This window comes from Diadema antillarum, unplaced genomic scaffold (assembly GCF_040938485.1).
Source record: "Diadema antillarum isolate AM-2024a unplaced genomic scaffold, OU_Dant_1.0 seq00000293_RagTag, whole genome shotgun sequence".
Classification (NCBI taxonomy): domain Eukaryota; kingdom Metazoa; phylum Echinodermata; class Echinoidea; order Diadematoida; family Diadematidae; genus Diadema; species Diadema antillarum.
Genome location: NW_027271319.1, coordinates 1,490,271 through 1,506,911, shown reverse-complemented (window position 1 = coordinate 1,506,911; position 16,641 = coordinate 1,490,271). Strand labels below are relative to the sequence as shown.

Genomic DNA, 16,641 nt, shown 5'->3' with positions numbered 1-16,641 from the left:
AAAAAAGAGTCCATGTGTCATATAGTCCATGAGTTCGACTATATAGGCAAATAAGGTCCATGAGTTTGACACTAGGTAAAAATAGCCCACGAGTTCGACGTTACAACACGGGGCTTAAAGTGTCGGTCTAGTGGGCCTTGTTTGCGTAGTCTCGAACCCGTATCATGGGCTGTATGACTCGTGGGCTGTTTAACTCATGGCTGTATGACTCAAAGGCTGTATGATTCGTGGGTGTCAAACTCGTAACGTGCAGCCTCACGAGGTTCCTGGTTTAGGTCCCCCGGAAGCAGCTCTTGTTACCGTCTGTAAACCACTTCCTTTTTAAACTACTTTCCATTTCCAAGTCCTAAGGAATGAATTGCTTCTGTAGCGGCCACGAGAGACAGTCCGATCGAATCCGATCCAGTCCTTGTCCATCTTCAAATACAGTATTATACATATAATCTTTCTTTAAGTTGAATTCAAACTTCCTTATAAATTCAGGAATGGCTCTGCTCCGATTCATGAATGCTGTTGTATGTTTTAAACACGGGTTTCAAGGAAATGAATTGACTCTTCTCTAAAGTGCTATTGTTCAATGAAATCGAGGGTAATACAATGTAATAACGACCCGTAGAGATCATATTTTGCAAATTGCATGTAGCCTCGCTAGGAGTAAACCAGCCAAAACGCAAAGACCGTTTATTAATAATGAGCGATGCCTTCTCGAACCGACATTACGACGTTCTAGATCGAACAAACAGGCAATTGCGTGGATAAGGCCCGGACTGCAATTATATTCGAAATCATTATTAATTATTATATCTTGAGTTACGCCTCCAACGTCAATATTCAATGATTGTATGATTATGTATGTTGTTATAAAATGAAATATGATATTGTACAAAATTCTGCAATTTAACCATCTTCATGGCTGCAAATGAATTTTTAAATAAACCATTACCATTATCATTACCATTATGACATTGTCCCGTGTTTCAATTTCTGTCCACTTTGGCTTTGTTCGTCTGTTCAATGTGGTAGGGGTTTCGTTATTGTTGTATTTCTTTTTTTTTTGTTGTTGTTGCTCTATTTTCATTTTCTAGTAGCCTTTGGATGGTAGCTCCTGTTATAGAAATAGCAATAGCGTGGGGCGCTGTGGCATAGTGGATAAGACTCCCGACTCCCAGTGCTTACGTCCTTGGACAAAATGTTTTAACCCACAATGTCCCTCTCGAGTCTCGACCCAGGTGTATAAATGGGTACCTGGCAACGCTAGGGTCATTATAAAGGCAGGGCCCTCTGGTTGAACAGTAGCTACCCTGGGTAAAGAAGACCATGATATTATTATTATTATTAATATCATTATTATTATTATTATTATTATTATTATTGTTGTTGTTGTTGTTGTTGTTGTTATTACTATTACTATTACTATTACTACTACTACTACTGCTACTACTACTACTACTACTATTACTACTATTACTATTACTATTATTACGGTTATAGTAGTACTCATACAGCAGTAGTTGCTATGTTTATTTGTGTGGTATAGTTGTTGTGATAGTTTTAAGATGGTAGCATTGGATTAGTATTTAATCCTATCACAGTGTGTTAAATCAGCTCCTTGCAGATATTGACTCACAAAAGCCAGAAAAGGTCGCTTGAAAAGATGCATTTCGTTTGTTTGTTTGCTGTTTTTATGCCTCCGCAACGAAGTGGCCGGAGGCATTATGTTTTCGGGTCGTCCGTCCGTCCGTCCGTCCGTCCGTCCGTCCGTACGTCCGTACGTCCGTACGTCCGTACGTCCGTACGTCCGTCCGTACGTCCGTCCGTACGTCCGTCCGTCCCGTTTTGTTTTTGTCGATATCTCAAGAACCGTGTGGTGGTTTTACATCAAACTTGGTATGAGGGTATATCCTTGGGGGATAATACTTTGTGTGGATTTTAGGGTCACAGGGTCAAAGGTCAAAGGTCACAGCTTATTTTGTGAAAAAAAATTGAAATTTCATGTTTTTCTCCATATCTCGCAAATGGTTCAAGGTATCTTCATGGAACTTAGTATATATGCTTGTACTGATGGGCAGTGATTATCTAGGGAAGTTGGGGTCGTGGGTCAAAGGTCAGGGGGTCAAAGGTCAAGGTCAACTCCTCAAAATATCACTACTTTCCTTAGAATGCAATATGCCTGAAGGTTTTTTTTTTTTTTTTAAACTTGATGTATGGCATGTATTACCCAATATATATTTTTGGGGAAGTTTCTTGCCAAAAGGTCAAAGGTCAAAGGTCAAGTGAAAGTGCTAAATTGCACTTTTTCCTCCATATCTCGAAAGTAACTCCAGGTATCATCATGAACCTTACATATTTATGCATGTTCAACCTAACAGTGATTCTCTTTGGAACTGTGAGGTCAAAGGTCAAAGGCCAGGTTTAGATAATGCTATTTTCCCATTTGATACTGAAATTATACTTTTCCTCAATACCTTGAAAATTACTCAATGCATAAACTTATAAAAGGGTCAAAAGTCAAGTAAAAATCATCAGTTCCCCAAATACCTGCACTCTTACATTTTAATCATTCATCCAATTGAACCTAGTTCTAGGAAAGTGAACATTCAGCACATTTGTGTGAAACCTGTCCTTTTAATATTTTGCCAGTTGTGTGAAACTGTCATCACACATTGTCAAGACATTGTACTATAGACCTATTAGGAGAACCATGCATTATGGCGGAGGCATATCAGTAGCCGTAGCGATATGTCTAGTTTTAATATATTTTTCTTTTGAAGACAAACTCTGAAACAGGAGATTCTCCGTCATTTTGATCATACACTCTTAAAACACCCCAGTCAGAACTGACCCGGAATTGGGTCCGTTGGGGTCACACATCGTTCCGGGTCAAAAATGACTTGGAATTTGGTCATGAAGACCCCGAATGGGGTCACCCTAACCCAATTCATGACTCTGAATGGGTCATATCTGACCCCATTCCTTGTCATTTCTGACCCGGAACGGTGTGTGACCCCAATGGACCCAGTTCCGGGTCAGTTCTGACTCGGATGTTTTTAAGAGTGTAGAATGATGTAACTTATCGAGATTGGTGGTCCCGTGTCCGATGGACACACAAAAATGAAAGAAAGGGGCCTTTAGATTCAGGGTATCTTTGCCAGCGGACCAAGTACTGCCTATCTCTGTATGCAATTGACATCCTCATTGGAAACACTGTGATTAAATTAAGGACAGATTTGGAACGCTTTCTGAACAATGTTTGTATGGTTTTACCAAAAACGCAAATTGGAGAAAAAACAATCTTGACAATGGTCTTTTGACAATTATGGGAATGCTACTTAGATGCTTTATTTGATGATTTGAAATAATTAAGCACTATATTTAGACAGTACACGGACAGGTATGTCACCAAAAACTAAAAACCCAAATCACCCAAAAGTCGAACCAATTGCTAAAGTACTCATGGAAAACCAGCCAAGCCGACTTTTGTTAGATATACCGTGATGCAGGATCGCATAACATTATAAGATTATCATGACTGGGGAATCTCGGAGTTTAGATAATTATCTTATTCCAAAGTACTCCGCAACTGGTATTGGAAGACATGGCATTGTGACATATGGTAACTGCGACGTCCCCAGGAGCACTGGACTCTAACTCATGCCGAAGTTCTGTCTTCGCTACTACCATCATAATCATCATCCTCAACAATAACAGAAATAAAAACAACAACAACAACAGCAAGAACATCATCATCATCATCATCATCATCATCATCATCATATTAGAGTCAAGGTTGTCCTTCACTACTACATGTACTACTGTCACCATCAATAACAGCAACAACAACGACATCATCATCATCATCATCATTTGTTATATGAATCAATGCTTTGGAAATTTCCTGCGCGTCTCGCCGGCCTTATTGATACAAGTTTGTTCCTTTTGCTTCCAAAACGTGACGTTGCATATTTCATGCTCGACGAAAATGACTATTATGTCATATAATATGTGAAAATAATTTGGACGATCAAGGACATGAGATCTCGGTCGACGGCCACGGTTGTCATCATGATATCTATTATACAGCGCATGGAATCGTTTCTCGCTGCCATAGCAAAACAGCAAAATGAAACGCACTTCAAAAGACCATTTCAGCAAACAGGAACAACACAACTCCGATTGTTGGCACTATATGGATGCTTTAACTCCTGTACTCTAAGTCTCATTGCTATTTAAAATTGTATACAATACTCTAATGGAAAACTTATGAATAGTTGATCTCCTTTTCCAAAACTGTCAATCAAAACAGTTCTTTTGCTCTCCGATTGGTTGACTGAGTATTGCTGAGTACAACCAGTTACCTCCCTCTGTCAATCCCAAATAAAAGTGTCACGCCTTTCCGGGTTTATCGGTAGACTGCAATCGCCAGCGATAGCGGCAGATGAGACCATCAAATTCCGCCTGGATGATACTCTCTTGGTGAGTATTTCATGATTATGACATTCTGTTCTGTCTATCGGCAGCGCAAGAAAGAGAAACACTTTAAGATAATTATGTGACTCTAGTTTTTGCTTGAAGGTGCTTTTCATACAGGACGGTTCCAACTACGAAAGGTAAGTGTTTTTTTTTCTGTGCCTTTCTCTCTGCTTTATCCCTATCTCTATCTGTCTCGAACTCTGTCTGTCTGTCTGTCTGTCTGTCTGTCTGTCTGTCTCTCTCTCTGTTTCTTTCTTTCTTTCTTTCTTCTTCTTTCGTCTCTATTTTTCGCAACCACGTTGGAAACTGATAACTTTGGATTATGGTGAGTAGTTGATTTTGGCCTTGACAAATTCTAATACGAAAATGAAAACGCCGCATTCTCTTTTTAAAAATCTACGGGTGTTCAAGAGTAAACAAAGATTTTTAGGTGACTTCCGAAGTATGTTTTGAAGTATTAAATCTGATTTGACTTGATACATCCTGCTTTCGTGCATAATTTCCACCGAGCTTGACAGGCGTTCAAACTCCACTTCAGATTTTCCTAGTTTGCCGTTTCATTTCATTTCGTTTATTGCATTTCCAACAAAAATATGATTGCAATAAAACGTTGAGAATACACATAATGACACAAACACAGTACAACGATCAGACAATCTATTCAAGTAAAATATCGCCATACAAAATACAATAAATGTTGTAACTGGTTTGTCACAAAACTTCTAGTAACAATATTTTCTGAAATTTTAGGTAAAGATAACATTTTTAAAAGTTTCTCAGCCACCATCGCTGAATGAAAAGACTACAGCAGTTAGGCCTAGTACTGTAGGACAACGATATATACTGAGAAAATAATATAGAGAGAATGTCACAAAAAGTCGTATCTGTGACAAGTACACTGTTCTGTTGTTACTGACATATTGTTAAGGGTATAATTCTCCATGCCTCCTGAAAGAGGTTAGTCAAGACATAGTGTTCTTTAATTATGGTAGAAAATGAAAATATATTGAAAAATCTTTTCTATTTTTCGTCAAAAGCACTGACCATGGACTGATGGAATCTTCCCAACCCATCGATGACGGATCGTCCGATTTTCCTATAACTTCACTGATGTGTCCAACTAGGTGACACGACATTTGCTCCTGTGACAATTGGTCCGGTATTATTTTCTCCGAGGAATTAGGGTAATGATTGTATTTGTGGGCAAAATCTATGTTTGGCTTAGCGTGCAGAAATGTAATGGGAGCAAATGTCATGTAACAGTTTAACTAAAATTGCTGCAGTAACTAAAATTGCTTTTACATCACATTCCCCTTTAAGTTCGACGTTCACCTATGGACATATTTAATATAATAATGAGCAAGCACGGTATGAACTTTTTGTTTCATTTTTTTTTTCTAGATCCATTCTGTTAAAAATATACAGTGTACATGAAGATTACATGCCTTTATAGTGTCAGCGTCACTAGGTCTGTTCTTTAAGAGCTAATATGTAGGCATAATGAATTTTGTTATCTTTTTATTCAGTAACAACATGGATTCCACTAGTCCAACCATTCCACTACTCAATGACTCCCAGAACGTGATGGGAAGTCCAGAATTGACTGTTACCGTTTTTCTGTACGGCGTCCTCATCTCTGTAACAGTCATTGGAAACGTCCTAGTCATCGTCTCATACGCACAGGACAAAGAGATACGAAAACGAACTACAAATTTTATCATTTTAAACCTGGCGATAGCAGATCTATTGGTTGGTCTGGTATCGCTGACCATCAATTTATCTCGTATTGTCACAAGGCGGTGGCTGTTTGGAGAGACCGTGTGTAAACTCTACGGCATTGTCGATTACGTTATAACCAACATATCGGTTGCCATGATCGTTTTCATCAGTCTTGATCGGTACTACGCGATTGCAAAGCTCCTAGAGTATCACCGTTTCGTGTCGCTGTATCGAGTTAAAGTATCGATCATTGCAACCTGGTCGTCTATCACGGTGTACTGGAGTCTGGTCGCGTTCGGTTGGCCGTACTTACAAGATGAAATACAGGCGGTTGATTATTCCACTGAATGTTACATGGAGTATCTGATTAACCCAATTGCTACCTTCGTTGCCGTCCTTGTGGCAACCGTCATTCCTCTCTTGAGTGTCGTGATCCTCAACACTTTGATATTTTTGAAGATTAAAAGACAGTGGGGTCGCTTCCGTAGAATCAAAGTCAGACAAAATTCGGCCAAGTTTGTCACTTCTGCAGAACAAGGAGTCCGAGGATCGAACTTTGCTTCGCTTCGTCAGAACCGCGCAGAACGGTATTCTACAGACACATCCCAAAGACCCTCCCAAAGTCGTTGCCGAGGATCAGCGGGAAGCACGGTCTCACTCACGGTCAGCTTAGACCACAATGCACCTCTGTCTGACGTCATAAAGACGAAGGTGGCCAGGGAAAAATTACGCAGAAATGTAAAGATGGCCTCGAAGCTAGCACTGTATGTCCTGATCTTCGGGGCGTGCTGGCTCCCGTACCAGATCATCGTAATAGTAAGTGCCTTCTGCAGTGGTTCGTGTGTCCATAAATTGACTTGGGACATCACTGAAAATATTCTCTGGGCTAATTCGGCCATCAATCCCTTGCTCTATGCTCTGACAAATAGGAGATTCCGCCGTAAAGTCACAGCTATGGTGTCGTGTCCCCTACGACTCCCAAGAAATTAATGTAGGCCTAAACTATGGAAGCAACACAGCATTTCGTCAACATGTGTCATAACGTAGGCGTCGCATTGTTCGAATAAGGATGGACACATGAATAAAGGGAATGTTCAAATTCGGCTCTGATCGTTAGAACATTACGTCATTTGAGAGCTAACCCTAGCATCTTAAACCAAAAGCGTTTCCTTCACCGTGCTCATGTGTCCTTCTGGTCAACTTCTTGATAAAGATGCACTTCTTTGTGTATCCTTAATGTGTGGTTCGGATGCCATCGTGTGACCTTCTGTACTTGCTTCGGCTGTTGATTGAATTTTTGACCATGTTCCCGGCCAACTTCGCATAAAATTGGAAATTCTGTATGTTCGTATGTTCATCTTGTGTCAATTTCGGGACAGTTTGGCACTTCTTTTATAAAGTGCAGGAGTCACACCGACCCGAAATTGCATGAGCACTGCAATGGAAACGCGATAATGGGAAATTTAATGTTCAAAGTCGGTACTAATCGTATAATCCTCTAGTCATTCATGAGGGCATCTTACGGAATCCTATATGACTGTCGATGGATATTTCCAGGCCCTAGCAGCAACTGCGTGAGTGGTGGTATAACCTCCGGGTAGCCAGTGTGCTTCCTTCCTGTGTCCTTTGGTAAACTTCTTGATAAAGATTCACATCTTCATGTAACTTTAAGCATCGTATTTATTTCGGCTGTTGATTGGTTATTAATCAAGTTCAGGGCTTACTTCGCATAAAATGAAAACATTCTGTATTTGTATGGCTACCTTGTGTCAATTTCGGGCCAATGTGAAGTCATCCTAAGAAGGACCTGGTGCATCTTCTTCTTATATAATTTCCAGACCCCCCAAAAACAATGCAATCGTGAATCAATGGTAGTCTGTGGACAGTAGGTGTGAATATTCTATTCCTTTCGTAGGCATAAAAGTTGTGATATAAAGTGAAGTCTTCGTGGTGATTACCCGAATGATCGCAGATAATTGGTAGTTGTCAGATAGCTGTCAACGTGACTACACTTACTGCTAGTCGAAAAGATTGTAAATTGTTCTATGAATAGTGGTATATGGTTGCAAAGCAAAATCATTACATAGAGGAACACCGGGTTAGATGAACATTGAGAACGAACAAACACACAGGCAAAACACATTTCACTATGTTTTGACAAAATATTTTGATATGTGCCCTTTCAAAGAGTCATGCTAATATCACGCTAAACTAGGCGTATATTTGACAATTTAGAGTTTCACGTTCGTGACTTCACCCACAATACACTAATTCGTGATAGTGTTCGATTTCTAAAAGCCTGTTACATTAAACAGCCTCCTAAGATGATAATGGGGTGTATTCGTTCTCGTTTTTGTGTATGTATGTGGGGGTTTGTGCGTGTGTGCGAGCGTATCAGATATGTAGCCCCTACACGGGGCGACAATCCGTGACGGCTTGTGCAGTTCCCAGTTTTTTGACCTCGAAGGCGACAATCCATGATGGCAAAAAAAAAAAAAAATTGTTGCGACACGGATTGTCGCCCCGTCAAGGATTGTCGCCCCGGGCTCGGGGTGGTTCCTCCCGTGTTAAGCTTTGGTGGGATGGGTATGACTGTTTAGTTATGCGTATGTGTGTGTGTGTGTGTGTGTGTGTGTGTGTGTGTGTGTGTGTTTGGAGTATAATAATACAATAATTATGTAGAAACTGTGCATGTGGGGTGGTTGTATAGTGGTAGTGGTTTGTTTGTCTGTGTGTATACGTGTGCCTGTATGCGTACGTGTGTATAGTGACGGGGTATATCAAAGGGCATGTGATGGTGCGTGTTTGTGGGCGCAGTTTTGTGCCTGCATGGGTATCTGAGGGGTTTGGTGTTCGTGGGCTACGTAGGCCGTGCGTATGTGTGTTGTGTGTGAGCGTTTGTGTGTCTACGTAAGGCCCCAGTCACATAATGCTCTGCGTCCAGCGTTACGTCCAAATAAGTCTCTCTTTTTTTCTGAGGACACCCGGGGATCTCTTGCTGTCACCAGAGCATTTTTACAAAACATATGGGGAAAAAAATATGCGGGCAATACGGAGAGATGCGACCAAATGCGAATACTTGCGTCCACTTACGGATATTCTTACGAATTGGCACGTAATTTTGTTCTTTCAACTTGCATAAACTTCCGAATAGTTCGGAACACTTGTGGAGAGTTGCGACTATTTACGGAGAGTTGCGGATATTTTCGGATGGTTACAGATTGTTATGAATAATTATGTACAATATGACGATCCCTGCCAAGTCAATGTATTATGACAGCAAATTTATCACATATTGGACTGTCTTACATTGTACACTGGGGAAAACTGAAATTGAATTTACGCACAAGTTGTGAAAAGTTTTCGCATTTCTTCAATTTGCTTTACAGTAATGAAAGATATATGAAATTCTGAACTTGAAGTTTGAATCTTATTTGTGCAGCTCAAATATGGATAAACATCATAAATGTAAATACTACATAACATAATTATACCACAAATAGAATACTATCTAGATTGATAACTTAAACAGAGTGAAAAAATATTACTTACAGTCATGGAATAGACAAACTGTGGTTTACGCTGTCATTGTGCAGCGATATTCATGACTTCCTGGGTTATGTTAAGGAGATTGTTATAATAACGCAATGCCTGTTACATTTCAGGGGGAAAAAAACCAAAAACATTAGGACATTCAAACACTCCTCCGACACCCAAATACAATATTAACCAAAAAAAAAAAAGTAATATCCATGGAGCGTAAAGTGGGTAAGACTATAGGGAAATACTAAATTCGTTCTCATTTTATACAGTTTATCGCTGTTCCACACCTTCCCGGTCAGAAAAGTGAAAAAAAAAAATGCTGTCACCTCATCTTCAACCCAAAAATTGCCTTCCGAGTTTCGAAAAATATACATTCAAAAGAGTACAAGGAAAAAATGTTCAGCATCAATGGTCAAGCGATGTCATGCGTATATGGGTGCCACCTAAAATGACCATAAATCTTCTGCTGCAGGCGCTACTGTGGCAATGAAAATGCCTTCAGCGTGTATGAGCACGTGTTTAAAGAGTTCACACCAGCGTTAATCTAAAAATAGTATGGGTGTGTCAATTTCAGCCGTGAGGCGGGCTAGACGAGAGAGAGACCGAGAGAAAATACATACGAGGGAGGTACCCTCCCCAAATGTTATCTGTCTTTGTTCATTCTTCACTGCAGTCATTTTCTTCCATCAGTCTTAACTACAAAGTCCATACCACTATTCTTTGTCCCAGAATAAGTTTGGCATGCTTTATTGCATTGGCGAATAATTTCCACACGCCGTAAATAATTTGTCAATCGTTAGTTGATTTTAGCAAAAACGAGCTGCCATATGCACACCGCTAATGCATACGTAATACAAACAAACACCAACAAACACTCAAACAAATCCTCATAATGCAAATAAACCAACTCAACACTTTTTTTTGGTTTTTCCTTGATATTTATTAATTTCATTCAAATCATTCATAAATCGACCCATTCTTGATGTAACATGAACAAAAAAGTTACAAATGGCAATTCGAAACACAAACAAATCCATTTGTCATTTTACACTACAAATGATCTCAAGATAACTCGATTATAGACCAACCCTACTAACAATTTCTTCACGAGAAAGTTTTGACATGTAGGGCCCTACCAAACCTATATCCCTTGAATATATTGGTTTGGATCATGTAACACCTCCTTACTTATAAGGGCATATACATAAAAAACACACAAATACATTATACAAATCTAGAATGAAATCAGTCATAAAAAAAACCGACCAACCCCCCCCCCCCCCCCAACCGAAACAAATCTAGGGCTTACATCTATCCTAAATATTAAATCCTACGAAAATCTGCATACCATTTATAACTATCCTTCTTCAAATCCAATCCCCAACCCACCAACCCCTGATTAACTAAAGCCATAATCATCCCACACCCACATTCACCAACCCACATACATACACCCCCCCACACACACGAAGGTTCGTTATTCCGAAGGTTCGTTTTTTTTTTTTTTTTTTAAACTTCATTTATCCGAAACACACAATTCCCTGTACCTAGAGGTTCGTTGATCCAAAAATGAAATTCGGAATAACGAACCTTCGAATAAAGAACCTTCGGACTGTAAGAGCCTTCAGAATAACGAACTTTTGCAATAACGAAATGTAACCCCCTCCCCACATACACACACACACACCCGAACCGATACCACATTCCTTCCTGATGAAACGACTTCCCAATGTTCATAAATAAGACATAATGGACCGTACGCAGAAAAGCAGCATCCGCCCGCACGCAAGCACCACTCCGAATTCATAAACAAATCCGCCAAACAAACTCATCAAAGTCAAAGCTGCTGATGAAATCAATATCAACGTTTATGCCAGCAACAGCTTACTAGGTATCCCTACCCACGCGCAGCTGAAAACACATACGCAAAAAGCTGACATAACAAACACATTCTTCCATCATATATATATATGTACACACACACACACACACGCACAAACGGACACTAAATCATCATGTGCGCGCGCACATACACACTTCCTTGAAACCTCACCATGACTTTTTACATGGCATGTTTGCATGGATGCATGTAGCCATGTTAGTTATGTGTTAGTATTTCAATGACTATGTCCAGAACGATATTACCCAGCAAAATGTGCTTCGAGGACGGGCGACAATCCGTGCCGCCAGCCCTCGTCACGGATTGTCGCCAGACGACAATCCGTGATGGGGGCGACAATCCGTGTAGGGGCGACAATCCGTGTCGCAACAGACGCCATTATCAGATCACCGAAACCTGTCATGGTAATAGGGCATACCCATAACTCGAAGCATAAAAAGATGATGGTGTTTTGGTTGCTTTTTTAAACGAAATATATAGCAGTTTATGATATCATGGTTGGTGCTTGGAACATCTATAGCAGCATGACCAAACCTTGCACAAGCATGCCAACCATATACAAAGCAGCTTTATTTTATTACTTCTTTTTATGTATACATGTATAGTGACCAAAAAGTTGAAACTAAAAGATGAGACATCTCTGATCCAAAAAAACAGAGATACCTTACATACATATATACATTCCCGTAATGTTCTTGGAGTTGAGGCCGCACAGTTTTACCTTAAAATGTGATATGAATCACAAGATAATGTCCGCCATGCTCCCTACATTAGGTGGTTACATAATCATAACGATGTCTTATTGTATTGTCCCACATCTATGGGGCATTTTCACCCCATAGATGCATGTTGGATTTGATGAATAAAGTCAAGTCAAGTAACTAGAGTGGTAGAGGTTGCATCAAAATCGGACCTCAAAGATCTAAAAGGTCTGATTTCAAAAAAAGTTTTTCATGTTTTCTTCAACTATTCCATAAAGTGATATACGTCACAGCCACTAACCCGAACTAGCAGAGGTGATTTTTTATTAAAATTATTTAAATTAGATCATTTAAACTAAATTAAACTATTTAAATGCATGCTCAAACATCCTTTAAATTACTCATGTTGACATGAAATAAGATGGAAATAAGAAGATGTGTCAGCATTACACGGTTATCGTGGTTTTGTAACAATATTGCAACGATGATTTCACGGCGATTTTTTTTTTTTGAAGTTCCTGCATTTTATATGTACAATCCACTGTGAGATTGTGGATTCATTACCCTCATATTCTTTTCAAATCTGTTTATGTGGCTGCGACGTGTGTCACCATTCTATGACAGACTGAAATAAGCCTTCACAACTATATTTTTGTCGCGATCTTTGATAAAACTGCCATATTGAGTGATGTTTACTCGGTTCATCAAAGTGAATGAAGATGGCATGGCATTACACTTTAATGATTCAAGCCAGTTGTCCCAAACTGAAATCCTCCGAGGATTGTCTATACATTTTTTTTAATGTTACAATACGTTTCATCATATTGAAAAAAAAAAACCGGACGAGTTGCTTTGTGTGTGAGTGAGTGTGTGTGTGTGTGCGCGTGCGTGTGTGTGTGTGTGTAGAGAGAGAGAGAGAGAGAGAGGGCTAGGGCAAGTGACTGAGCAAATATATCCGTGAGAACGTAAGTAATTATCCTCTTTCTCCCCCCCCCCCCCCAAAAAAAAAAAGTATCATCAATTCAGGACGCAAGCCAAAACAAGTATCATACTTTCCATAAATAATGTGGGCGTAGTTCATCAAATAACATCCCCACGCGCACATGACCACTTTGTACCACACGCACTTCGTATTAGGTTCTGATACGGACTTTTAAAGTCCTCCGGAATCATCGTATTTGGAAATGTTAAATGTGAAAGACCCAAGGGCTTTATCATGATATTTTATTATATGTAGAGCAGAAATTAGAAATGTTTTTAGGGTAATCAGTTTTTCCAGGCTAGTGTTTAATAAAACCCCTCTTGGACGTGAGGCAATTTTTGAAGATTGAGAGTATTATATATTCATATTCCCATTGGATGATACTTTTAATATGAACCAGTCAAGAAAAAAAAAAACCATTGATGTGTATTCTGTCTATCATTCTCTCTCTCTCTTCCGTATGAGAGAAATAACAACAACAAAAAATAACGTTATATATTTCGTCAGGGCTGCCCCACGAAACACACTTTTCATTTTATATCTACGCAGCACAAAGTATTCTTGCCTTAAAAAAAAAAAGACATTCATTCAGGCTCGTCAATCTGGTATGACGTTCACGACGTCAGGACTTGATGCTAAACTATCCATGTTCTAAAACAATGCCTTTATGCCATCCCAGCTCAAGTTCGGGCAGTCCACAAGTATGTATAATAATTGGGTGTAGTACATTATACATTATTGTTTTTCTTTGACGTCAAATATCATCATTGCATGATGTGTCATATTGAAGCTTCTCTTTCCCTTCCTCTCTTCCTCCTTCTTTTCTCCATATCTCCCTCTCTTTCCCTTTCTCTCTCTCTCTCTCTCGCTGTTATGTTGAAAAGAAAACTAGCAATCGAAATCTGATTTGTTGGCGCTTCAGATACCGAGAGCAACAAAAACAAATGCATGTACCGTTTACACCACGATTTTTTTTTCGGCTGCAGTAGTAACAGAATGTATTAAGTTTGTCTTGTGTGGAAGAAATGTTTACACACACGCATACACACACTTATTTAAGCATATGTGTATTCGCATGACATAATAAAATGTATTAGTAGGACCTTTTGGATGGTACTAGTAAATGGAATGGACTAATGCACTTATTCAAATACATTATACATATATTGACGTCAGAATCACGTGTTAAAAAAGCCCCAATAACCCAGATTAAACCTACAGAGTGTAATAATCATGATTTGCATAGTTTAATGAAAATCACGATTACTCCCTCGATGAACAAAATGAGTAACAATAGAGTAGTATTCAAAATAGTTAATGTGTGTGTGTGTGTGTGTGTGTGTGTGTGTGTGTGTGTGTGTATGTGTGTGTTGTGTGTGTGTTTTAAGGAGGGACCAAACAGGGTTTAGTTGTTTAAGGGGAAATGATATATATATTTTTTTTTCTTGCCACACTTTCTGAATGGAGAATACAAAGGCTGATGAAAACAATACGTTATATGATTTCTTGCATTAGTGCGCTTTCACCTCAGGTAAATGATTTTTATGCATGTGTTGGACACTATTTTGTAGTAATCTATGCTTCTGTTTTGCATGTTTGGTTTATCCTTGTAGCTTAAGCGCATGGTTGTGGACCAAAGTTGTTGTTTTTTCCCTTATTATGCTTTAAAGAAATACAATCTGCAGTCTGGGCAAGGAAAAGACCTGCTACTAAGATAATAGAATGCATAATGCAATTGCAACCGCTTTGCAATATTCTGAATTCATTGATAGCCTCTGGTGTGTGGTGACATGAATTAAAAGATACACATATTCATGAGTTCTGGTGTGTGGTGACATGAATTAAAAGATACATATATTCATGAGTTTCGTTGTGCAGTGAAAATGTTTCCTGAAATATTTCGGCCAGACTGTCATTTATTTCTTCCAAATTAATATGATTGGTTCCTCTTTGAAGAACGCCATGGTTTGCCATCCAACCCGATGCTACCGAAACCTACATAGTTTAAGTCCAGTTGATTTAAAAAGAAAAAAAAATCACCATTTTATGTGAGTATAATGATTGTTGTTGCTGTTTATGGAACTATTTGATGTTTGAAGAGAACTATGTATGTCGTCTCCCAACGAGGAATTGTGAAGTTGAAATAATGGAAGTTTACCTGAACAGTTGCTGAACGAAAGCAGTTAGTGAGAGAAAGTAGGGTTATATGTCATGTATGTGCCCTTCTTTATCTCATAAAATGGCACTACTCCGTTAAGAAGAAAAGTTATCTATCCGTCAAGTTGTTGCTCTTATGGATTCAATTTGCTTTGTAACAACGACAACAATAAAACATACACATACTCACTTAAATATGAAAAAAAAACCTAAACATAAATCTAACACATCATTTAAATAAGTGTTAGATGAAGGAACACGCTAAAAAGAAGATATTGGTTATTGTATCATAATGGTTTCATTTTATTTTATTTCATTTTATTTCTGCATTTTTCACAAAATATATATAACGTAACAAACAATTTTCCAATACTTACAATCACATCACATCCAACACCAAATTGATATAGATATTATCATAAATAATTGTTCAATGATGAAGTATTGTATAGGTGAATTATAATCATACAGAAAACAATTGGAAAATCATTGCTTATTCAATCGAATTAATACACACAAAATGCAGGAGACCGTCATCTTTAATTAAGCTAAAGATTGAGTTTGATGGCGGCCTCTGTGGTTGTGGTTATAACAAAAATACGACTAACATATATAAGTTAAACATTTTTGACAAAAGTCTTTTCTTTCTAGAATTTAATAGAACAGAGCATTCACAAAAACAACAAGATCGTAAAATACACAAGTCAGCTATTAGATGTACATACTAGAAGGAATACATGAGCGTATTTCATTCTGCAATCTAAACATTTACTATTGGTTTTGTGTGAGTCTATTAGAAGCAGCCTCACGTGGGATTTCTTTATCTTAATCGAATCAAGTGTCGAATAATTACAATAAATCTCTTAATAGCAGTATATCTCTCTATACAAAGATAGAATAAATTGTATACACACACATACACACACACACACACACACACATATATATATATATATATATATATATGTGTGTGCGTATAATATGTGATAAAAACCTAAAATGGCATTAGACTGCCAAAAATAGAATGAATTGTATATATATACACTCAGCAAAAAAAGAAAGTAAACACATTTTCAAGTTTATCTTTCTCATAGACTATCTGGCTAAAAGTGATGTTTTATAATACCATGTTAAAGGTGATTTAATTAGCTATAAACCTAGTAGGTCAA

The 16,641-nt window shown here is 38.5% G+C and overlaps 1 protein-coding gene across 1 annotated transcript; it reads left to right on the top strand.

Annotated features, from left to right (window-relative positions):
* Positions 1 to 6,003: 6,003 nt before the first annotated feature.
* On the top strand, positions 6,004 to 7,179 carry LOC139730148 (histamine H3 receptor-like). Its single transcript, XM_071641048.1, has one exon. The coding sequence runs from the start codon at positions 6,004 to 6,006 to the stop codon at positions 7,177 to 7,179; it is 1,176 nt and encodes a 391-aa protein (XP_071497149.1).
* Positions 7,180 to 16,641: the final 9,462 nt, after the last annotated feature.

What these genes read in the sequence shown, in the direction of transcription:
- LOC139730148 (XM_071641048.1), top strand. Translation starts at nt 6,004, where the DNA reads ATGGATTCCACTAGTCCAACCATTCCACTACTCAATGACTCCCAGAAC.